At 38.9% G+C, this 24,531-nt stretch overlaps 1 protein-coding gene and 1 non-coding gene across 2 annotated transcripts in view; both read right to left on the bottom strand.

Moving 5' to 3' along the window:
* Vps41 (VPS41 subunit of HOPS complex) overlaps positions 1-24,531 on the bottom strand; it is a 147,228-nt gene that overhangs the window by 63,171 nt on the left and 59,526 nt on the right. Inside the window, exons 6-7 of the mRNA XM_003469953.5 lie at positions 17,067-17,129; positions 13,730-13,795 (exon numbers count right to left, since the gene is read on the bottom strand). Of these exons, the coding sequence (XP_003470001.2) occupies positions 13,730-13,795; positions 17,067-17,129 (129 nt within the window). The remainder of the gene's footprint in view (positions 1-13,729; positions 13,796-17,066; positions 17,130-24,531) is intronic.
* On the bottom strand, positions 1,631-1,758 carry LOC111756955 (small nucleolar RNA SNORA11). The gene has a single exon (XR_002791348.1). It is a non-coding gene; the product is annotated as a small nucleolar RNA SNORA11 (small nucleolar RNA).

The following is a 24,531-nucleotide window of genomic DNA, read 5'->3' as shown; positions in this document are numbered from 1 at the left end:
GCGCCTTCACTGCAAGGACATAAACTGGCTATGCAGAGGGCCTGCCCCATGACCTGCATGCCCGCAGGAGGCTCCCACCTGCCCAGAGCTCGCTTCTGGCGCTCAGGTGCCTCTTCTGTCTCGACTCTGCATCACCTCACTGGCCCACTGCAGCATTTATTTCTGCCTTTCCTCTACTCTCATTCTTTACTCCTAAATCCATTTCCTCCATCCTTGCATACTGTTAAACTTTAAATGTCATCTCATAATTATGGCAGCATTTCTATGCAGGATCTGATTTATAATATTTAGTCCACAGAGCTTCCCACAGGACTGAGAAAATCCAGGTGATCTCTCTGTTTGCTTCCTAATCCTAATCTATGGGAATTTCTAGCAGAAACACATTTCCTGGCAGGCAGGCCAAGGAAAGTTCTGCTTTGGTGATTTGAGAAAAGATAAACTACTTTTCTTACAAACATTCTACACTAATTTAACTACCACAAGCTATCCGCCTTTATTTCACTGACATTTAATAAAATCCATTTCTTTCTTCTGGATATAAAACTGCCTCGAGACCTTCTAAGCACGAAAATTCTACAAAGCATTTTAGGGGGGCAGGCACTGAGTGAACTACCCTTAAAAGCAGCTGGTTAATCTAGCTGGTCCATCTTCCACATCTTGTAATACTGAATTGTCATTATCACAATACTGAGATCAATTTAAGCTCAATGAGAGTTAAGTACACAGAGAGGAAAAGCTATTTCCGAGAGGTCTGGATTTTTGTTGGAGAAAGTATTTTAGGGCTTTATTTCCCATAAATCCACATTCTGGCAGTCAGCACTCTCGGTACTTGTATTTCAATAGGAGCCCTCGCATCCCAGCAATATACTTTATTCTCCTATGTCCTGTGCTGATAAATCTATCTACTGCTTTCCTACGCTGCAGAGGGGGAGCAGGATGCACACCCCAGTATCTCCCATACGTGTGGCAAGATTCCTATCAGGCTGTAATAAAGCCACCAATTCGGATCGCCAAACACCTGTCATTACCCATCACCTCTCTCCCCATACAGCCAAAGCGCACGATTGGCCCAGTTTTAATCATCGTATGATCGTTCAAGTTTATGAATCACTTGGCTCCTTCAGGCTTCCTCAGTACCAGCTATGCTGTTTGCTCTGAGGCAGACAAGAAAATAGACTGCGCAGGGGCAGCAGGCCATGGAGCCTTACACCCAGGTGCCTTCCTACAGGAAGGATCGAGGGGCTTAACACATCAGATTTCATAAAAGATAACCTTTGCTAGGCCAGAGAAGAGGCTGGCACTCAAGATAATACAGTGGAGAAAGGAAAACAAAGTGAATCCCAGCAAATTAGAGCACATTTCCTAAGACAGACACAGAAAAAAACAAAGGGCATGAGGAGGGAGAGAAGAGGTGTCACTTTGGGGGGGGGGGGGAGCAAGAACTGTTTTTATCATTTTCAAAAATTTATTGAAAACAGAAATTCAAAGTCTTTACTTTTGGACTATCACCAAATCACCTACGGATACACTCAAAACGTCCACCTCCCCCACTAAATGTTATAGCTTCCCCCATTACTGAGCCTCGTCACATTATTAGTACCCAGAAGCTATGTGGAAGCGTATGGAGTGCACGTGTAGGACATTTGCTCCGAAGAGGTCACAAGCTTTGTGCCTCTCATCACAGTGATCCTAGATTCCTGTTGGGTGTGTTGTAAACAGAGAAGCCATTTTTCAGGCCACCTGCTCTGAGCACACACATATGGACTTAGATTATCTAACATCTGCAAAGATCAAGAGTGAAATTTAAAGTCAAGAAGGGAAGTGAGCAAAGAATCATTGAGGGTGGAGAAGGCCTGGGATGGAGGCTGGCAGGCTCAGCAGAGAGCAATCGGGAGCCTCACAGAGACAGGGAACCAGAGCCCAGCGGGGCAGGGGAGCGCCTTTGTCTTGCTTCCTGCTTTGGCTCAGGACCAATGCCTTAAAACACACAGATTTTCTAAATATCATCAATAGTTTTATTACCTCCATCAAAGGAACATAAAATATGTAGGAAGAAAAAGGGAATGTTAAATTCAGTGGTTATTCCATGGACAAACTGTAATCCCTCAATCTTTTTTGCTAAAAGTAAATTAACATATTAAAAAGAAATTAAATACAGACCAAATACTACCACCATTCAAAGTCTGTACATAGGATTCTATTAAATTAAATTAATAGAAATTAAATACAGACCAAATACTACCACCATTCAAAGTCTGTTCATAGGGTCTATTCGATTGGCCATTTACATACAGGCAATTTGGTTAAACAGGATTCCAGTAAAATACAGGCTTGGTTAAGCCTGTGAAATTAACTAACTTTATGAAAACTATGTAGACAGGCAAATGGCTTGAAATTTAAAAACATAAACATCAACATAAAATAACAGTCAACTTAGCAACCAAGAAATCCAACTACCGGTTCAATGTGAACAAAAGAAGCTAAACAGCTGAGATACCATTTAGAAACCATTTCCTTCATATAAAGCCAAACAAACAAACTACAGATGACAGGTATAAATCTACCTGTACATGTGAAGCAATCAACGGTATCCAGAATGTAAAGCAGGTTCCTATTTAAAATTTCAGCATACACAAACCCACTATTAAATATGATTCCAGAATGACTGGAGCACCTAGTAGTAATTTCAGCACTGAAAGATAATCTCCCATGTGGACCCCACAGTCTTAATTAATAGAACTGGCAGTTAATGTCAAATTCTCTGGGCTTTTCAGTTTCCATCCATCTTAGGATAAACTGTTACGGCTGGGCTCAAGGCTAGACTCTTTCAGTTGCAAGGCAGAGAAAACACAAAAGTCAGCCACTGGGTGATTAAACTTAGATTAGCGTCCTGTGTAAAGAACAAATGTGTCTAATTTTAACTCATATTATCCTAATGGTACACAGAAAATTTGAGGGACAGCCTTGTACAGCCAAGTATATGAAAAAGAAACACAAAACTGCTACTCTTGAAAAACAAAAACCATTACCTGAACCTGGGTTTATGTGTTTAACAAGCCCTTCACTCACTCATTTCAAAGCAAAACAAAACGGTGACCATCACTGTCTGCAGAAGAAACTTAATCAAATGAACCTGCCTCAGTTTACATCCACTCCTCATCTTTATGGAACAGTGTGGCTCCCTGGGCACAGGTCACTGATGACTTTCAGAGAAGGGACAGATTCACACCCACAGAGGAATACACTCACCTCTCATTACGCATAACGCTGTCTACTCTGGAGAAGTCTCACACTCCTATAGACTGTCTCTCCAAGAACAAAAATGTTTAGGCACATACACATGGCTAGTGTAAACTGGTCTAAGTTTCCTGAAATGCAATTTAACTTAGCACTTATCAACCGCCTAACAACTATTATAGCCTTTGTGAGGGATTCTAATTGTAGGAATCAAGATTAGGAAAATACACAATAGAACATACATTAGAGATTTCTAGCTTCATCCCAGTAAGATGACAACTGAATACTGGAAACAATCTAAAGGTCCTGTTAGAGAAGAATAGCTTACAAAACTGCAGATTCCAAGATGGAACAACATGCAACTAGAATATTAAATGACACTAACCTAAGAACAGAATTCAATAATATGAGGAATTTTATATGCTATGTTAAGTTAGAACAAGATCTAAAATCCTGTAGTTGAGATTATCTTATATATTTCTCTTAATATTTTATTATAAAAGCAATGTCAGAAAGTATAAATAAATGCTAATGAAGGCTAGAAAGCATTATCTATAATTCTACCAGGCACAAACATTATCAATGATTTGCATGAATATACCCTAGTACATAACTGTATTTCCACAAAAGATGCAATCAGGCCATACAGAGTTTTGGTAAAGGACTTCATCAGAAGAGATCTATCAAATGCTGGGCATTTTATTTGTTCACACTGAGAGAGAAAGCCGATATTCAGAAGCTGTCCTGACCCTCACAGCTGGGCCTTGGTGTTCTGATGAACAGAAACAATTTCAGAAAACCAACATCATAAGACAAGTCTCTGTGACCAGGAAGAATCAGGACAAAAGCAAGACCACGCCAAAATCACTCCTGAACAAGCATTTTCCAAAAATAACCACATACCTGCACCCTGGCTGTAAGGAGACTGTTGTTTCTTTACCAGTTCTTTTAGCCCTGTTCAGTCTTTTCTCTTTCTGGGTAAGATTTATTAAAATACTCAGATACATAATAATAGCATCTAATCTGGAGCAAACTCTCACTTTCTTAAAGCTCCCCCAATTATGTCACATCAGCTCCAGCCCTACAGCATCTCTTTCTAATATCCTCTTCCTGATACCCCAGGGCAGGCCTCCTGATGATGTTAGATACAGGCAGCTCGCTATTGTTAGACATTTAACTTGTTTCCATTTCATTGTTATAACAACAAAGAGGAGCTGTGGTTGAAAATGAATTAGAAAGAAAAAAAACCAAAGCAAAACAAACTAAAGTTGGGGGGAGTCCAAAATACTTGAAGGTCAAGAAAATATTTTTTTTTAAAAATCACCTACAATGAAACCTACATTCATACAAGCAAATTCACATGCATATTATCTTCATCTCTAAAATGGTCAGGAATTCTCTCACTCTCCTACAAATCATCCTTCTAATCAAAGAATGATATTATAAACTGCATTTCTCCAATACTGTCCCACTTATATTCTTTTGAGAACCCAGAGCCCACCATTCCAAAAATCAAGATAATATTTGCATACAGCACCTTATGTGCACCCTGATTTGAGGTTGTGCTCAAGAAGCAGATTCAAACCATATATTCCTGTAAAAATGATTTAGTTTCTACCGGTGATGCCAAACTTGAATATAACACTGGGTTCCACAAACACATCCCCTACTTTTCTACTGTAAGTTTTACTTTAGCATAATAGTAGCTGACTATGCATCTCAGTACCTTTGCCTGAAGGATTCAGGGAACAATTTTTGTGTTTATCCACTTATGACAACAAAGGCAAGGTGTGTGCATGTGTGCACAAGTGTCAAACCAGGATTTTCAACAACAGAATGCACATTTAACAGGTTTGGTGTATATTTACCTGAGCATCACAGAGGGTGTAATATACCCACAATACTCTAGAGTTTGTTTTTAAAATGTTTTCTTTTGATTTTTCTGGTATAAGTAGCCCAATTCAGTACAATGGCACATGAAAAACCAGATTTCCAAGTTTTGGAGGAGGTCAAAAGTGAATCTTCAGATTATTCAGAGATGATTTGTTATGGTAAAATACATGCTTTCATGATAGAAGAGTGCTGTGGGTGTATGACAATGATGATGATGATGATGATTTGAGGTTGGTCCTGTGGGGACAAGTTCCGTGACAGTGAAATGGAGCAAGAATCGACTGATACAGACACAGGGAGTGCAGACCTCCTTGATTCAAGTAACAAATAAAACAGCAATGTGAGTACATAGGCAACTAGTCAAAATGTTGCAAAATGGTCATGCAATCAAATGGAACAATCCAATGTCAGAACTACATCTGAAAATACAGTGAGGTTCTTGGCAGGGGTGAAATGTAAATACCAGCACTGCCATTCAGTGCTGGAAATTCTAACACACAAAATGCTACACAAGACGCTGTAAAATATACAAAGGCTAAAACACAAGTAAAACATTCTGTATGTACCAGCAGCCATATTCAAAAATATATTTGTTATGACACCTCATTAGGTGAGCTGAAAGCATTTACAGGTACGCTGCACTTAGTGGGGATTTCTCATGGTAATTCCAGGAATGTGAAAGTAGAGAAAGGTGATAGGTCAAAATATGACATAAAAATTTATGATCTTGTAGATGCAAGGACTTTCAATTTGGGCATTTATCCTGGAACTCAGCCACCAGGTCCTTATTCATATAGCAATAAACTGCATGATATGAACAGACTTGTTGCTTGGATCTCCCCAGCTAATTGGAATGGGACAACTGACAACTGGTCTACCAGTTTCCAATATTACATTGGCTACCGGAGCACAAGTGGACCAGCACAGGAACTATACACAGAAACAAAGCAGAAAATGCTGCAATTTCAAAACAGAGAATTGTACAATAAAATCTCTAGACTTCAGAAAAATAGAACATTGCCTCGTATATGGCAAGGAGAAACAAACTGATACTGCAGATGTCAACATTTCACTATGATGTAGTTATTGATAGGGAAATCTCAACAGAAGCCAGAGATGGTAACTTTCTACAACAAAAGGCAGAGATGTTATTTATGAGTTATAGAGAACTATGATGTCACTCAAAACACAAAGCACTGGCCAATGGTTGTGTTTTACTCAATCCTAAACATGTGTGGCATAGTTTGACAGTTTACAAAGAAAATAACAAGTACAAAATATAACTGAGAAATTATCTTAGAGGATTGGGACTAGACTCATACATTAGAGGAAGAATAAAATGTTTCTGCCTGGGGAACTATACCAAAAAACTGTGGAGCACGCTGGTGAGCCGACAGAGGAACAGGCAGGTGCAGTATCCCAAAGATGTACTATGACAACAGGAAAACCAAAAAGATGTCAGCTGTGTTCTACAATAAAGGACAGGAAAACAAACATGTGCTATCAGTATAAGCAATATTGTATATGGAATATGCAATTGTCATGTGTGAAGACTGTCTTGGGAGAGACAACTGAAGCGAGGATTCTTTCTGTGGTAGACTTTTATGTTTACACTGTAGTTCACATTAATTTTTATTTTTGACATCTCAGGTTTTATAATCAAGTACACAGCTGATGTAAAAATGCTGATGTTTATTCTAATGTGCAATAAATACACATTAAGAATTTAACACTTTATTTTATTGATGTTTTACGTTGCTGTTAATACTACATTGCATAGTATAGTAAGAATCTTTTGAAAAAACATTAGGACAAGTAAGATGTCAAGTATGTCTTACAAAAAGGCCAGGAAAGCAAAGTACATGTACTATCAGTGTAAGTCATACATGTATATGGAACATGCTGTTGTCGTAAAGACTGCCTTGGATTTGGCAACTGAAGATTATTATTTTTTTTTTGTAGAGTGCTATTGGCATTTTCATTGCAATTCATATAGGAACTTTTTTCTTTTTTAGATTCTGTAAATGAAAAACCAGTTGATGTCGAAAATTTGGATTTTTTATAAACATTCAATACATATTAAAACTGCAATACTTTATTTTTGTGATTATTTCCTCCTGTTAAGTTCTCATTATTTAATATAATACTCATAAAACTAAAATAACTCATCAACAGAAATATTCTAAAAATTAAATGTGGGTTTGATAAGGTTTATTGGTCTCTGACAAAAAAAAAATGTGTCATGCTCTGTGGGATATTAAGAACGGCTACAATCACAGCGCCTTGCTTTACACGGCCTTATTGTTATTGGGAAGAAGAGAGAGGACCTACCAGGGCTAAGACTGTCGAGGGATGCTAAACCCTGCAGGAAAACATCACGTGCATCTTTTTTTTTTAAACTCGGTGATGATTCTACTACTCAAATATGAAAAGGAAGACACTGTCAGCAAGGGGAACAGGTTGGTTTCATTGCTCCAAGCAGAGCAATGGTGGGTTTAGGCGCAGAGTTCAAGGAAAAGCTGTGATCAATACAGAAACATTACTTATAAAAACGTTTCTGAATTCGTTAAAGAAAAATCTTCTATTCTTAACAGGTATTGAGTGGGTATGAATCAAGGGGATTATAAAAGCCAACGAAGTCGCTATGGATGTACCTTTCGCCCCACCCCTGAAGATACTTTGGGAAAACTATACATTCACATTCCCAAAGCAACTGATATTTAAGACAAATGAAAAATTATGAAGGCAATGAGAAAAACTCATTTTTGAGATTACACATGATTTCTGGTTTAAGCAATGGGCTTTATTTTTGGTCTTAAGAGATTTTGAATTCACAGCAAACCCACTAAAATACACCTTAATAACAGAACAATTTTGCCACTTGGTTTGTTATACTAAGAAAGGTTTATAGGCTAGGCATGGTGGTACATGCCTGTAACCCTAGCACTTAAGAGGGCTGAGGCAGGAGGACTGCCACAAGTTTGAGGCGAGCATGGACTACAAAATGAATTCAAGGCCAGTCTGAGCTACACAGCAAGACATTCTCTCAAATAAACAAAAAAGAATGGCTTATAAATGTTACATTTATGTTTTGCTTCCTATTAGTTGGTAGCTTTTAATCAATTTTGTTATGCTTATGGCATAAAATGAATTTCAAGGGAGGAATTGAATCTAACATAAAACTACAATAATTTACAATGTTCAACATGCAACCATTAGGGTACATTAGCGGCTGCCAGTGATTTAGAACTGAACTAACTAGGAAGCCTTAAAGCACCTGTCTTTAACTGATAAAAGTACTCAGTGGACTCATTGGAAGCTACAGTGGTAAGGATTATATGAGAAAGGGTGCCTGTAGAAAGCTATCCATGAGACAACCCACAGAAATATTCAAGAGTCAGATATTGGGCCCTGCACAGAAATAAATAACTAATGCAAAAATTCTAACCCTAAGAACTCCAGCTCCAGCCTGCCAGAAGATAAACATAAGGTAGCACCTCTGCATTTCATGTTTATTGACTATAATGGTTAAGAAAAGGTTCCTTGGTCAATCTCAACTCTAAAAATACTGGTAATTGCATGGAGGGAGGAGGATGCTGGGTGAAAGGGTACAGACTTTCGACATTAAGATGAGTAACTTCTGGGGATCTAAGGTACAGTACAGTGACTGCTGCTGGATTAGTCACCTTTTCAGTAGCTGGGATACCCAAAACTTAGAGGACAGGTTTACTATGGCTCACAGTTTTGGGGATTCAGTTCATAGTTGGCTAGCTCCAAGGCAGAAATGGCATGGTAGAACGGCATAGCAAAGGAAATGTGCTCACCTCACGGCCGACAGGAAGTAAAGAAGGGAGGAGCTTGGAAGGGAGATGCACCCAACACTCCGGATGACACACTTCTGCCAACCGGGCCCCAACTCGTAAGAGCACACTTAGCTATGTACTCATCAATGGACCACTCCACTGATGAGGGTAGCATCTCCTTGATTCGACCAGCTTTCAAAAAGCCCACCTCAGGGGCCAGGGATACAATTCAATGGCAAAGCACCTGTTAACTGTGAAGTTGTGAGTTTGATTCATGATACAAAAAAACAAATGAACAAAAAAGCCCAGGATACTGTAATTCCCGTAACAGTGGTAAATAACACTATACTGGATAAATGAGATTTACTAAGAAAGTGGGTTTTAAGTGTCCTTATGACACACACACAAAGGTAACTATGTAATAGGCATGTCAATGATCTTGACTATGGCAACCATTTCACAACATACTAGATCATATCATATGCATTAAACATTATAATTTTGTCTAATATGCTTCAACCAATAAAGGTGAGAAAAACAAAAAATTTGAAAATGAAAATTACATTTTTCAAAGAAGCTATGCAACTGAATCTCCTTTCAAAAAGGATTTGAAGTGCAACTTGTTCTTTGCAGATGACCAGTAGACACGCACGGGGCTAGCTGATATTACTACTTGTCCTTCAGGAGGAATTTTCCTCACGCGTCAGCCCTGAGCAGGAAAGCGGTTTTCCTCATTTCATTTGTGCAGGGTCTTTCCTTGTTTGCAGACTGACATTTTCCAGCTTGCAAAGCAATTTGTCCCCACAGCCAGGTCCCTTCATTCTACTCCCCCTGCAACACCAAACAGCTGACTAGCTCATTTCTAAAAATGAACTCCACTGTGGACAGCGTCGTGACAATTTAATAATTTGTCAAAGTGGTAGAACCAGTTATTACAGAGTGTATTTCAGAGTTCAAAGGTAAAGGTCACATGAAGCTAAAGTTTACCTTGCTGACCAAGAAAGCTGTACAATAAAAAAAAAAAAAAAAAAAAAAAAAACAGAAACCAAGACAAGATCCACTTGGTAAGTTTATTTCTAAAACAGAAACTTTATTTGTTATGCTTATGTGTTAGATTTCTTACTACACAAGATTACACTTTTTTAAAAAATCCACTGGTTTGCATGTCTGAAAGCTCCCTCCAGTGGTACTTTTAAGAGATGTGCTTTTTCTTTTCTTTCTTTTTTTCAGGATGGAAACGAAATAGAATTTAGAACAAGCTTTTTATGCTCATGTGTCAAGCAGTGGAGTCCAAAAATCCAGCTGTGGAATTCAACTACAAAGAAGTTACCCTGAAAACCAAAAGTAGAAGCTTATGCCAGACAAAACTATACTGCTTCCTAGCCCAGGCCCTGGTGAGTAAGGAAGTGTCCTGGAATACCGACAAAAGCTAGACCCTTAAAAAGAACACTTGAAGAAATGTGCCAAACTATATTTCCAGGTTTTCTCCCTCTATGCAGCTATGTTTTACAACACTATTCTGAAATATATCTTCCAATTACACTTCAATAAAATTTTTACAGAAATCACAAACTTTAACAACATTAAGCTGACTAAAATATTAAATTAGATCCCTCCCTCTCGTCATTCTTATGAATGGCACTGTGGGAATTCATGTTCCCACCTGGATTCTCTAGCCTGTGTGCTACTTGAACCCACCATTTACAGAAGTGTCTAGGTAATTTCAAGGACTATAGAATGGCTCAGCCTGTAGAAGAGTGTTCTTATGGCTCAAGATGCCTTATTCCACATTACATTTTCAGGTGGCTAATCTTTACACAGGGATTTTTTTTCTAAAGATTAAATTATTTCTTAAAGGCAAAAAGTCATAATCTCTCAATTATATTTGTCTTATCACCTCCTAAAAATTTGCGAACATTTTCCAAACGAAAGTAATCATGTCACAATATTCTCCCTTCCTTAATGTCATCTTCTAAAGGTTTTTCTGAGTTTTAAAAATTGAAGATATATTTTTTGATGAAATTAGAAAAACACTTCCTGAAGTGTCTTCAACTAAATCAGTACAAAGAAACAGCACACACTAATGTCAAAAACATGCAGCATAAATGATCCTTGGAAAAACATACTGTCACCATGCAGGAGACACAAATTCTCCCGAGAGTTCTGCAAACCACCCCAAACTGTACACATTTTACAAGTCTCTGACTGTACACAAAGATGTCATCATACTTTATCAAATAAATGATACTTTTTTTACTAGCTACTAAGTACATATTTACATAATAAACTTTAATGGAGACAAAGAAATGAGTCAATAATTTGTACAACAAAAATCCTTAAGTAGAGGACATTACGCGCCTTTAAAGCCTCTCACATGTTTGTAAAATTATAATGGGTTTTAAAAGGAAAAGAACTCAAAATCAAAATGTTTTAAGAATAGACGCTAATTTGTCATTCCCATAAGTAATTATGAAAATTCAGTGACTCTAAAACCTAAAAGGGGCTCTGGCACAAGGACAGAGAGACATGTACATGAACAGATCCACGAGTCCAGGGATAAACTCAGACGATTACACTTAGTGGGCCAACGACAATGAGGAAGGAACAGTCTTCCTTACACAAGGCAGAGACAACTGATATACCCATCCGGAGACCATATATAAACTAAAAGTTTATCACAGACCTAATTTAAGTTAAAACTGCAAAACTCTTAAAAGAAAACAGGCATTAAACTGTAAGACTTGCATTAGGCAATAATCTATTAGATAAACCAATAACATAAACATTTTAAGAAGACAATAAAAGTGACTATCAAAATTAAAAACTGGCTTTGCATTAGGCAATAATCTATTAGATAAACCAATAACATAAACATTTTAAGAAGACAACAAAAGTGACTATCAAAATTAAAAACTTTAGGGCTTCACAGGAGAGCATCAGTAAAATATAGGAAAAACATTTGCAAATCATTTTTCTGATAAGGAACATGTATAAAAACACATGAAGAATGTTTACAACTGCTAATTACCCAATTAAAAATCCATGAAGAATGTGAATGGACATTTTTCCAAAGAAGATACGCAAGTAGCAAATAAAGACAAAAAAAAAAAAAAAAAAAAAAGATGCTCAATATCATTAGTCAGTAGGAAAATGAAAGTCAAAACCACAATGTGACACGATTTATTATGCACCAGGATGGCTATCATCAAAAGGACAAAAATCAGTGTTGGAGAGGGTGCAGAGAAACTAACACCCTCTTATATTTCTTCCAAGAACATAAAATGGTACAGTCATTTTGGAAAGCAATTTGGCAATACTTCCAAATGTTAAACACAGAAGTACTACAGGACCCAAAAATTCTACACTCACAATAAATAAAAAAACAGAGCCACAAAAGGTTGTATACAAATATTCATAGTAGCATTATTTATAAATGCCAAAAAAGTGGAAAGAGCCCAAATCCCCACCAACTGGTAAGACAAATAAAATATGATAAATCCATACAACAGAGTATTTGAACATACAAAGGAAGTAAAGTACCGACACATACTATACTAAACATGAATGTACCTAGAAATTTAATGAAAGAAGTCATACAGAAAAGCCACATATTATGATTCCACTTATATGAACTAACTAAACACAGGCAAAATTATAAAGAAAATACATTACCTATTGGCTAGGAAAGGAAAGAGGGAAGCAAGGAGGGAAATAAGGAGATTAGTGACAGCTAAGTGGTACGAGGAGGTTTCTTTTCAGGGATATGAAAATGTTTCAAAATTAACTGATGGCTGTGTAGCACTATAAATTTACTACAAACCACTAACTGGGTCCGTGTAAATATGGGCACTTTATGGTATACAAATTACATATTCATAAAGCCACTAAAAACCTAAAAAAAATGACAGTGTCATCTATATTCACTTGTGTTACCAAATGATTCTTCCACTCACACATGTATCTTTATCAAGTCTACTTCAGCAACAGGGTCTCAGAGTAGTCATCTGAGAGCTTTACACAATCATAATAATCACAGACTACTGCTTTTTCACTGGCTCAAAACTGAATATGAAACAATTTACAATTCCGCTATGGTGACAATGATAGTGTTTTGTTACAAAAACTTGCAGATTCTTTCATTTGAGAATTTACTAAATAAACAGAAGGATGTTCACGTATAGAAGAACAGTTTCACTCTCAAGTTTTTAGGTATTCACTGAGATAATAAAATGCACCAGGAACCTATCAGTAAAGATTAGCCAAAACTGTCCTAAAATTTTATCAAAGTCTACAAGAGATATTCTCCAGAGGAAACAAGAAAGTCACTAATTCCTTGTTTGTCATTTTTAAATGCTGCCTCGTGTTGCAGGAAAGGAGCAAAATTTCAAATCTCCAACTGGCACTTGGAGCGAGATCTCTTTTTTACCATATACCTACTTGAAAAGAAGGTAGAAAGAAACACAGGTCTCAACTCCCCCAAGAGAAGAGTCTTTTAATTTGATTACATTTTTCTCTCTCAAAATTTCTCCTAAATAAATATGCAGACATTAAAAACACTGAAGACAGGCTGGGTGTGGTAGCACACACCTGTAATCCCAGCACTTGGGAGGCTGAGGCAGAAAGATCGCTGGGAATGTGAGGCCAGCCAGGGCTACAAAGTGAGTTCAAGGTCAGCTGAACTGCATAGTGAAACCATGTCTCAAAAAGACAAAAACCAAAACAAAACCACCCACTGCAGATATATCACAGCACCAATGGAACACCCATCTATACGTCATGGTGGAATACACATTTACCTTCTTTCCCCCGGTCACAAACTGCTTACAGCTGGATCTCACAAAGTGTGGGTGCACAGCAATGATCTACAAGAGAAAAAGTTAACAGAATGAAAACTGTTCACATATTACAGGCAGCATAAAATCTCTCTTGCTAAGTTGGTAGGACGTTCGGTACACAAGGACAACTGAGCCTTGCTCTCCTGGTGGAAAGTGTGCTCCTGATGCCAGCCAGGGCAAAGCTCTGAGGCTCACAGGGATCCCTTCTAGTTCCCGGCTGAGAGCGGACTCCTCGAGTACACAACCCTCTACCAAGGCAGCAGAGGAGGCCGGTTAAGGGAGAAGATGCCACAACTGCTTAACCAAAGACGGATTATGTCCTTGTCCAGTGACAGATAGCGTCAAAGGGAAGAGGTGAGGACATGCAGCTCACAGTGCAGTAACACTGAGACCTCTCAGCAGGACACACAGGCGTCCTGGGACTAAGAGCCTGGGGCTGCCATTCAGGACTCTCCCTTCTCCCCACAACCGGTTCCTGCCCCCACAGTCCTGTCTGCTCCCGCCACCTCTTGTACACTGCTCTGTCCCACGGCTTCTCCACTACCCTTGTGATGCTTGGTGGCTTTGTGACTGTGCCACACCACGGGGTGCGTGGTGGCACTGAGTAGGGACAAAGGCAGCAGGGAGGTTCCAGCATCTCCAGTCAGCACAGCTCTATGCTCAAGCCTCATCTGTCATAGCCATAACCTGCACATTATCTGGTTTTCGATCTTTCTGTCTCCAAACTATCCATAAAGTCAGCAGTAAAATTAATGAATTTTGGGTTTTCCTAACCTTCAATTAAACACATTTTATGTTATTAATAGACTGACATACTTTCCTCCTCCAATGGACAGGCTGACAGAGTTCTCTTACACTGCCATCTTCAGGGCTTAACACAAGACCCTTTATTTTTCTAACTACTTGTACCTCTCAGGGTGGCTAAAACTTCAACTCCTCCTTAATCCACCCTAAACATCGATACAAACTCATTTAGAATGCCTTAAAATATCTCAGAAGGGTCCTTTTAGCCAGGCATGGTGGTGCATGCCCATCATTCCAGCTATTAGGGAAGGCTGAGGCAGGAGGGTGGCACTTCTATACCAGCCTGGGCAACTTAATGAGACCCTGTCTCAAAATAACCAGGTGTGGCGATGCATGCCTGTGATCGTAGCACTGTGGAGGTGAGGCAGGAGAATCGTTCTGAGTCTGAGGCCAGACTGGGCTACATAAGTAAGTTCAAGGTCGGCCTGCACTGTGTATAGAGACTCGGTCTCCAAAAGCAATTTAAAAATTAAATAATAAAGAGCTAGAGATGGACCTCACTGGTAGAGCACTTGCCTAACATACTCGAGGTCCTGAGTGCAATGTTCAGTACCACCAAAACAAAACACAGTCCTTCTAGCTTCTTTATAGAACATAACAGGTAGCTCTGCTTTTTAATAAAAATACCTTCAGACATAAGTATGGAAAACTATCAGGGCTAACTACCACGGAATGCTCCCTTTCCCTACCAACTCTCCAGGGTCTTCAGGAAGAGGGCTGGGGCTCTTTTCCAGGTCACTCTCCTCTCTGGCTGTCACCTCACTGCCTGGTGCTGCTCCAGGAAGTACTCCTTCCTCCCACATTAACATTTCTGTCCACTGATTTTTACCACAACCAAACCATGACCTTCATGATCTCCTGGACATTGCCCCCGCAATCTCCCAGGTGAACCATTTGTTTATTTCCAGAGTTCCTACAAGCAAAGTCTTTTGGTGTTTTGACTCCCTTGGCTCCTATTTACTGTAGAAGCTGTCCTTACTATGTTTGTCCAGGAACTTTACAAAAACTAGAGCAGACCAAACCAAACAAACGCCCTGACCCAGCCTTCCCCCAGTTATTCTCCAGGCTGCCTCGACGCCGTAGCCCTCGTCTCCCCTCTGGAAATCCTCTCCTACGGCATCTGCGGCACTGCTCTTCTGGATTTCCTTCTGACTGCTACTTTTTGGACCACTCCTTTGCTGCTTGTCCTCCACTGTCTGAGTCGTTAGAATGCCCAGCCTGTTCTCATTCTAAGACCTTAAATTTAATAATTCCTTTAAAAATGGCTTCGTCTTACTCTACTTACCTGTCTTGTGATTAATCTCGATCCTGAGGTTCACATTCCTGTCTCTAAAACTCTGTGACCTCTCCTCGTGATGTCCTACAGTTAAATACAAGACCAAAGCAGCAACATGCTGACTCAAACCATCCTTTACTGCAGTTGATGGCTCCTCACATCAGCAGAGCAAGACTCCAGATTCCCCGCAGCTGCTCTACCTCTGACCCCTGTCCTTCAAGCAGGACTGAGGGTTGAACGTGTACCTCCCAAAGCAGGTCTAGACTCAGCTCTCAATTCTGCCCTGAATACTCACGACTGCTCTCTTCTCTGAGCTCCTGCTGTCGTGCCCAGAGTACTGCAGAAGCCTTCTAAATTGTCACTTGTCCCCAACACTCTCTGACTTAAATCACCCTCCATTCTGACAAATCCAGCTTTCTAACACACGTCAGATCTTATCTCTCCTGTACCTACTGGTCAATAGGGTTTAAATAAACAAGTGGGAGAAAATGAACGTCCTTGTCCTCTAACAAGTACAACAGACACCTGCCCACAACTATTATCGAAAATCAGTCTTCCTGCCTCTTGCCCATCAGACCTGCAGTCTGTACCACATACAGTCACTGTCCTAATTTTCCCAATGCGCAGTAGCTCAATTTATGTCACTCCTTTGTTCTTATACACTCAATAATTTCTCCTTATCAGATGGATTCCAAATTGCCAAGCCTAAATACAGAGCCAGTCCCAATCTGCCTGTAAAGCTCTCACCAAAATAGTCCTTGATGCACCACGTAAGCTACACTGTTTGCACTTCCTCAGCAGTTGAACTTTCCAGCTTTTCTGTTTTTGTTACGTTGTTTTGCCACACAGAAAGCCAGTTTCTCTGTGTGTCTGCCCACTGACTCAAGTCCAGGCAAGTATCACTCCGTGCATTAAGCCGTCACTAAAACGAACAGCTCAGGGTAACTCCCTTCAGTTTTGCAGTGTTTTATACTATTTCTACCTGAGTCTTTAATCACTGTGTGTGTGCATGTGCACATGTCTGGGTGTAATTTCATCACTGTTATAAATGTTCCCTGACGAAAGCCTAAGATCACCCACCATCCCTTATACATGCCCTCCTTCACAGCATCCAAATGGTACCAGTACATCCTAACTGCGGAACAGATACTTAAAGACAACATTAACACTGTGGTCTTTATAGCCTTAATTGAAAAAAACCCATAGAAAAATACTTGCTTTAATAGGACAGTCGAAAGTCTCATGAAATTCTTCTCCAGAATAAAGTCCAAACACTTGCACCTAAAAGGTAAACAGACCATCTTAGTTCACTGTGATAGGATATAAAAGTTCACTGAGTCAGTGAGAATAAACTTCAAGAGTAAAACAAAGGAGAGTAGACCAATGAATGATCCAAGGCACTATGGCCACTATTAAATACCCTCTGAAAACAGTGCCGCAGGGTGTGGGCATCTCGCTGCAGTTAAGCTTGAGTGAGCATCCCCTGGACATAGTTCCCTTCACTCACCACACATCTAATTTATTAAGTGGAAGCCAATGCTCAAAAATGAAATAGATATGAAAAGGTTATTAATATTCTTTTATTAAATTCCCATGGGCTGTCCCTAAAGGAACTATTTTTTCAACCCATAAGGAAAAGAACTTTTTCCCTGAAGTCAAATATATATAAATCAGCCACACAGATCAACGTGGTGAGAGATTAGGTGAAATGAACTTCATTTACAAAGTTAGGCTTAATCTATTGGGAGTATATAAGTGCCTACCCATTAGTGGCTACCGTAAGTAGTTTTGGGCCACTTTATTCATATGTGTAATTTTTTAGCCTTTTAATGAACAATGACAATAAAAACTGAGCATTCAACATATATTTAAGATATGCTTTAAAGGATACAAATCATGAATTTGCAGCTTGACAGATTTTGAATGATATAAACTTAAAATTTTCCAATCATCAACAAATAAAACCCAAGGAGCCCTTCTGCGCCCATTCCCAGTCAACAACACCCTTCACCTAATCATGGCCCTAGAATCTGTCACCATATTTTAAGTTATACTGACATCTGCGTGTTACTGGGTGGAATTATATAATCCTCACTTAACAACCTACTTGGTCAATGCCCCGCTTTGACTTACAACTACGGTGCCCTGTTCAGACTAAGAACTTGCTAGTTGGACTTCTGATACAAGAAGTGAGTGGCAAGTTTGGCCTTGTGGTGGCTTCCACAGTACTGTAATTCTTGCTGATTATACTGTAAAGTACTATAGTTTTATGTTCTGTTATACATTACAGCACTGCATGTAAGAATTATGCAAATAAAAGCAAAGTCATCAACCTGAAGTTTCCTTTGACCGTTCCTTTGTTCTGAATATTATAATGGACATGCTATAAGCCATTCCTCATTTAGCAACCAATTCAAAACAAACTAGTTCTAGGACCGTAACTGGATGGCTAAACAAGGAATGCCTCCAGCCTACTTCACTCGCTTCCTCAAGCTCCATTTTCCTTGTGAGATCAGCCATAGCTGGTTTGGTGTCACTGCTGTGTAGGATACAACACCTGCACATTCACGATTCACATGTTCCTTACACAGGTGATCAATCAGGTTGTTTCTGGACAGTGGCGATTAAGAACAGTTCTGCTGCAAACATCCCTTACAGATCTTCACATGTATCATGAAGGGCATATTAATGAGGGACAGAAGTGGTAAGCCACATGTTCACATTTAATAGGTAACTAAATCATGTCACAGCCTGGCTGGGTTAACCTATACTATCAGCAGCAAGGCATGCGAATTCCAGAAGCTCTCATAGGGCCACTAGGAACCAATTCTCAACACACGGGAAAACATTACTACCTCTTCTTTAAATTTTTAAAAATTTTTATCAGTCATGTTTGCAGTACATAGTGACGGAATAACTTGTGACAACTTTATACATGAGTATAATACATCTTTATTCTTTTTTTTTATTCCTTCATCACTCTTTCCCTGGCCCTCCTCCTTCCATCTTTTGGTCTCTTTCCCAATTACAAAAGATCTATTTCCATTTTACAATTACCTACTATTAATGTTCGTATAATAGTATAGATTTCTCATATAAAGTAAGACATGCAGTATTTACATTTGTGTGTTAGATTTATTTCACTTCACATTCTGATCTCAGGGTGCATCCATTTTCTTGCAAAAGTTTATTTTCAAGGCAGAGTAGTACTCCATTATGTGTAAATACCATATTTTCTTTATCTTGGTTGATGGACAGGAAGGCTTCAAGACTTAAGTTACTGTGAATTCTGCTGTATAAACATGGAAATGTATGCATTCTTATAACGTGGTATCTTTTACCATATTGTAGGAAGATACTTAGAAAAGGAATAGCTGGATAAAATGAAATTTCCCACAATGTAGAATGGTTCTTTTTTCTTCACAACCTCACCAGCATTTGTTAATATTTGATCTCTTGATGATGGACCTTCTCTACAGTAAGGTAGAATCTCAATGATGGTTCAATTTGCATTTCTTGAATGTATTTCAAGTACTTATTGGCCATTTGCACTTCTTCTGTGAAGTGGTTATTCAATTACCTCTGTTTCTCACTGGGTCTTTTATTTTGGTGGGTCTAATATTTTGTGTTTTTTATATATTCTATATACTAGTCCTCTGCCTAAGGAATAGCTAGCAAAAATATCTCCTCACTCTGTTGGCTGTCCCTGTTGCTATGTAGTACATGATTCCATTTGTTGATTTTTGGTGCTATCTCTTATGTAACTTGGGGTTGTGCTTAGAAAGTCGTTACCTACACCTTCAAGAAGTTTACCTATTTTATCTTACAGAACATTAAACACTTCTGCTTTAACATTTAGATCTTTGACCCATTTGCATTTTATTTTACACGGTGAGATATATGAATCTAGATTCAGTCTTTCGAATGTTGATAGCCAGTATTCCCAACATCACTTACTAAAGAAGCTGTCTTTCCTCCAGTGTATGTTTTTGATCCCTTTGTCAAAAATCCGACAGCTGAATATGTGTGTGTAGGGAGATTGTTTCTGCATTCTCTACTCTGTTCCATTGACCCACATGTCTTTTTCCCAGTATCATGCTACTTTTAATCACTGTAGCTTTATAACATAAAGTCCAAAATTATGATGCTTCCTACTTTGTTGTCTAGTACTGATTTTGTTATTCTGAGTCTCTTGTGGTTCCATACGAATTTTAGGATTGTTTTCTCTAGTTTGGCGGTATTCTGATTGGGACTACATTTAATCTATATATCAGTTTTGGAAGTATGGCCATTTTGACTATAATGGTTCTGCCTATCCAGTAACAAAGGACATCCTTCTATTTTCTGATGTCCTTTTGATTTCCTTTAGCAGAGTATGGACATTTTCACTGCAGAGGTCTTTTGTTTTTTGGCTGTGTTAATTTTATGTATTTAATTTTTCTTGATGCTACAATGAATGGTAATTTTTCCTCATTTCCTTTTCTGTGAGATCGTAACTTGCATACAGTACAGCTCTACATCAATAGTGGTACATGTGACACTATTGAGTATGATTATTCCAAGAATATTTTGGTTTGAAGTTTTTGGTCTTTACACAGAGGATCATGTCATCTGAAAATAATGATAATTTGACTTCTTCCTTTTCTATATATATCCCTTTTACTTTTTTCTCTTGTCTGCTTGCCTTGGGTAATGTTTTAAGTATGATATTGAACAGGAGTTGTGATAGTGGACATCCTGGTCTTGTTCCTTCTTTAAATTTTGTAAGAATTCATCTAAAGGCTTTGCCATGCTCTGAATATGTCTCCTGCCCCGCCAATTCCTATGCTGAAATCTAACCTATAAGGTGACAGTATCAAGAGGCAAGGCTTTTGGAAGGGCTCTGTTCTCATGAAGAGGATGTTAGCCTTATAAGAGAGATCAGAGAAGTAGCCTTCCACCATGTAAGGACACAACATTTGTCCTCTTACTATGTGAAGACCCAGTGGAAAGGAGCGGGAGCGCATCCCACCAGACACTGAGTGTCAGTGCTTTCAACTGGTCTTTCTAGCCTCCAGAATTATGAGAAATAAACTTGTGTTGTTTAAAAGCTTATTACAGCACAAACAGCTGCAAGTTTTTTTCCAGGAGGTTTTAAATTGCAAAAGGAATTTATTACATAGAGGGCTATTCTCACTTTATTCTTGCTTCAATATTGGTAAGTTCTTTCAAAACCCAAGCAGAAACTGAATTCGTGTTTTGAGCTTTTTAGAGATTCATGAATAAAAGATAAAATCTTTCAAATGCTCCTCTCATTCTGCCACTACCCAAGTGTGTTCCTTGGGTTCCAAGAAAAGAAGACAACACAGGGAATTTGATTTGTCTTGAGGTTGCACCTTCGAATGTATTCTGGATGTGGCTCCACCACTATTTTGAGTCTCACTGTGCAGAGTGTAGAACACTGCAACTCTTATATAAAGCTACAAGTGCAGGACATGCTGCCCTGCCTGTAAGTGGGGCCTGAGAAGCAGGACAGGCAAGCACTGTACCAGGGGCAAAGTTTACCATGATAGATCCCAACAACTCCAAGAAAAGTGGGAGAAAGTAAGGAGGTCCTATATCATTTGAATCTTAATGAAAAGGCTCAACAATGCACTCCGACTGACCCAGCAAAGCAAAACTCCTCTAACATGACTGACTTTTCTCAGTACAATGTGACAGTGCCACAACATGGTCCTGGTCAAATGTTAGACCCTGCTTTACCTCAATGATTTTAAAATCTGGTTCTACAGTTGAAACCCCTGGATGGTTGGGACATCACCCTCGCAAAATTAAACTGAACTTTCTGGTGAGATGAAGTGTTATTTCTAATGGTCCACAACTGACAATACGTAGGCAGGGCTGAAGAACTTGCCCCAGCTCATTTGGACCTCACAGCACACTGCTAAGTACAAGACCAAAAAGCACTAAGTCTGCACCAGAAATAAATGGCTCGCCTGAGGTGATAAAAATCTTAAGCAGCAGAGTTGGAACTCAAATGCTCCAAAATCCATTCTTCTACATAACAGAAGTCACTTCTGCATGGTATCTTTATTTAAGATAGCCTAAAATCTGCAAAATATATTTTCACATAAAGTGTAAGAGTAGAATAAAACAACAAAACACAACAATAAATCCACAATATTCCAAAGCCTTAACTACCTGGCAAACTACTGGGAATGTTCATGTCTAAATTTGTGTGAAGGCAACTGTACAATATAAGTTGAAAACTGAAACAGATGACTCCTTTAAATGGACAAACTTCCTTCTGTGAATAGATAGGGTACAGGTGGTCAGCAGAAAAGAGTGTGGAGAAGAGTATGAGATGTAAACAGAAGGTGCATGAGCACCTGAGGATGACTATCACAACGGTAGTGTGTGAGCAGGAAGTACCACGGTGGAGCTGATGTGAAAACCAAGGTCTGAATGTTCAGGATAAATGCTTCCTTAAAAATCATGAAACTGTACCAAAGGTGCAACAGTACAGTGGGAAAGAGGAGTCCACAGAAAAGGGAACAAGATCGAAGAAGTTCTTAGTAAGCAGGTGTTAACACTCATGGGTATAAGTCTATCCCTAACCATGAAACCATACTGCTTGATACTGTAAGGCACTTAACAAAGTTAAAAAAAAAAATTAAATTGTTTCAGGGTAACCTTAAATAGGGCTGGCAGAAATAGTGTTTTAGTTACTTATTATTTGTTGCTGGGAAAAAGTATCTGACACCCCAAATTAGGGAAGGAAAGGTTTATTTTTTTATAGTTTTTGAAGGTTTTAGTCTATATTTAGTTGGCTCCAAGGCAGTGGCATGGTGGGCCGCAGTTTATGGCAGTGCAAACAGCAAGGCAGAAACCTACAAGACAGAGACGCACACACTTTTTTCTGCCATTACATCATATCCTGGCTCCATCCCTAAGCGAGTGTAGCACTCACACCACCACTGATCTAAGTGTTTGACAATGAACCAATCACAAATGCATAATTGCATGAGGCTTGGGGACAACTGATATAAGCAGATTTTGGGAAATTAAAAATAGGAAATGGAATAAAAAACTACTTCAGCAAGCAGTAAGGAACAAAACTGACATTAGAACAAAAGTAAATCACCAAAGGGATTAAACACATAGAATCTCTCCGTAACTACAGAGAAACAAAAGGATAAACATGAAACAGGAAGATCTCCTGCAAAAGAAAAGGGGTTCAAGAAATGGAAGGGGACAGTAGACGAAAAGAATTACGATGTGTCACGTACACGTACCAGCTCCCCACAAGGAATATGGTCACATGCTGTAAACAGGCAATAATAAAAATAAGTAAGTACAAGATGAGTAAAGCAAGAAAAAACAAATGAGAAAGCAAAGCACATATGGAGAAGATACGCAATTCAGCTAGTTTTCCCAAATGTATGCATTCTCAAGAGAAGGGAAAACACTGTGCGTCCATCCACTTACGCTCCAGGGTGGGCAAGTTTGGACACAATAACTGGAGAAGGGAGGAGGGCAGGCTGCAGTGGCCAGGAGAGAAGTAGCTGGCAACATGAACCACTAACACGTGACTGAGTGCACCCTCACACTCCTACACAGGGCCCCCCCACCAAGTGCCCACTGCCTGGCTAAGGGGAGGAAGCCTGGGGCCGGGCCACGCCCACCTCAGGGTGGAGGGTGGGAACAGGTGCGCCCCAGGAGAGGCAGCACAGAGCTTCGCTCTAGGCTAAGCAGGACTGCCTCCAGCCTTGTTTTATTGAGCTTCTTTGAAGCAATGAAAACAAATGGAACTAAAGTAATAATCAAACTTATAACTGAAGTAAACTTTCCTGAAATGAAAAAGAGTATGTAGTATATGGATCAAAAGGACTTATTGTGTTACAGACAAAATTAATGAAAAGAGACCAGAACTAGACATAATGTACCAAACTGAATCACAAGGACCAGGTATTATTGCTGGTTTTATTATTATTATTATCAGTCCAAGCTCCAAGCCAGGATTAAAAAATAAAAGTTACACTAAGAAAAAAGTAGACTGGTATCAAACATGTCTACAAAGCATTACAGGAAAGAGAACAACATCTCCAAAATTTTGAGAAAGACATTTCAACCTAGAATTTCATACGAGACTCTAGTTTTTATATAAAGGCAAGATATGAGAAAATAAACGTATGTACTTATGATGAAAGCCGTCTGTAAATATATGACCTAAAGTTCAAATAACATCCATATAGACATGCACAACACACAATTTATACATATGTATTTCTTAAAATTTAGATCTCATGCATAAAGAAATGAAAGAGATCAGAAATGAACACTAGCTGAAGAAACAGAATAAATTTTAATCAATTTTTAAAATGAATACAAACATAAAAGGTCATCTCTGAAATAAAGATAAACAATTATTTGCCTAGGAGCCTTAATACACTAATGAAAACAAAAACCACAACAGCCATTTAAAAATGCATTAGATCAGGATTTCTAGAGTTTATCTTTGTAAACATCTTTCTGTCTGTATCATCAGTAGCCACTGGATTCCTTCACTATGCAGCAGCTTCTCAATTTTCACAACACTGGCTAGTCTATGGTTAGGGCTGGCTGGCTTACATGAATATGTGTACTGCAAGATGTATTTTCTGTTCTCTTAATGCAATAAAATATATTATACACCCGTTTTTCA

Source organism: Cavia porcellus, unplaced genomic scaffold (genome assembly GCF_034190915.1).
Source record: "Cavia porcellus strain 051 isolate PalLab524CR breed Dunkin Hartley unplaced genomic scaffold, mCavPor4.1 scaffold_23, whole genome shotgun sequence".
Taxonomy (NCBI): Eukaryota; Metazoa; Chordata; class Mammalia; order Rodentia; family Caviidae; genus Cavia; species Cavia porcellus.
Note: the sequence above shows the minus strand (reverse complement) of the source record. Positions and strands in the feature narration are given on the sequence as shown.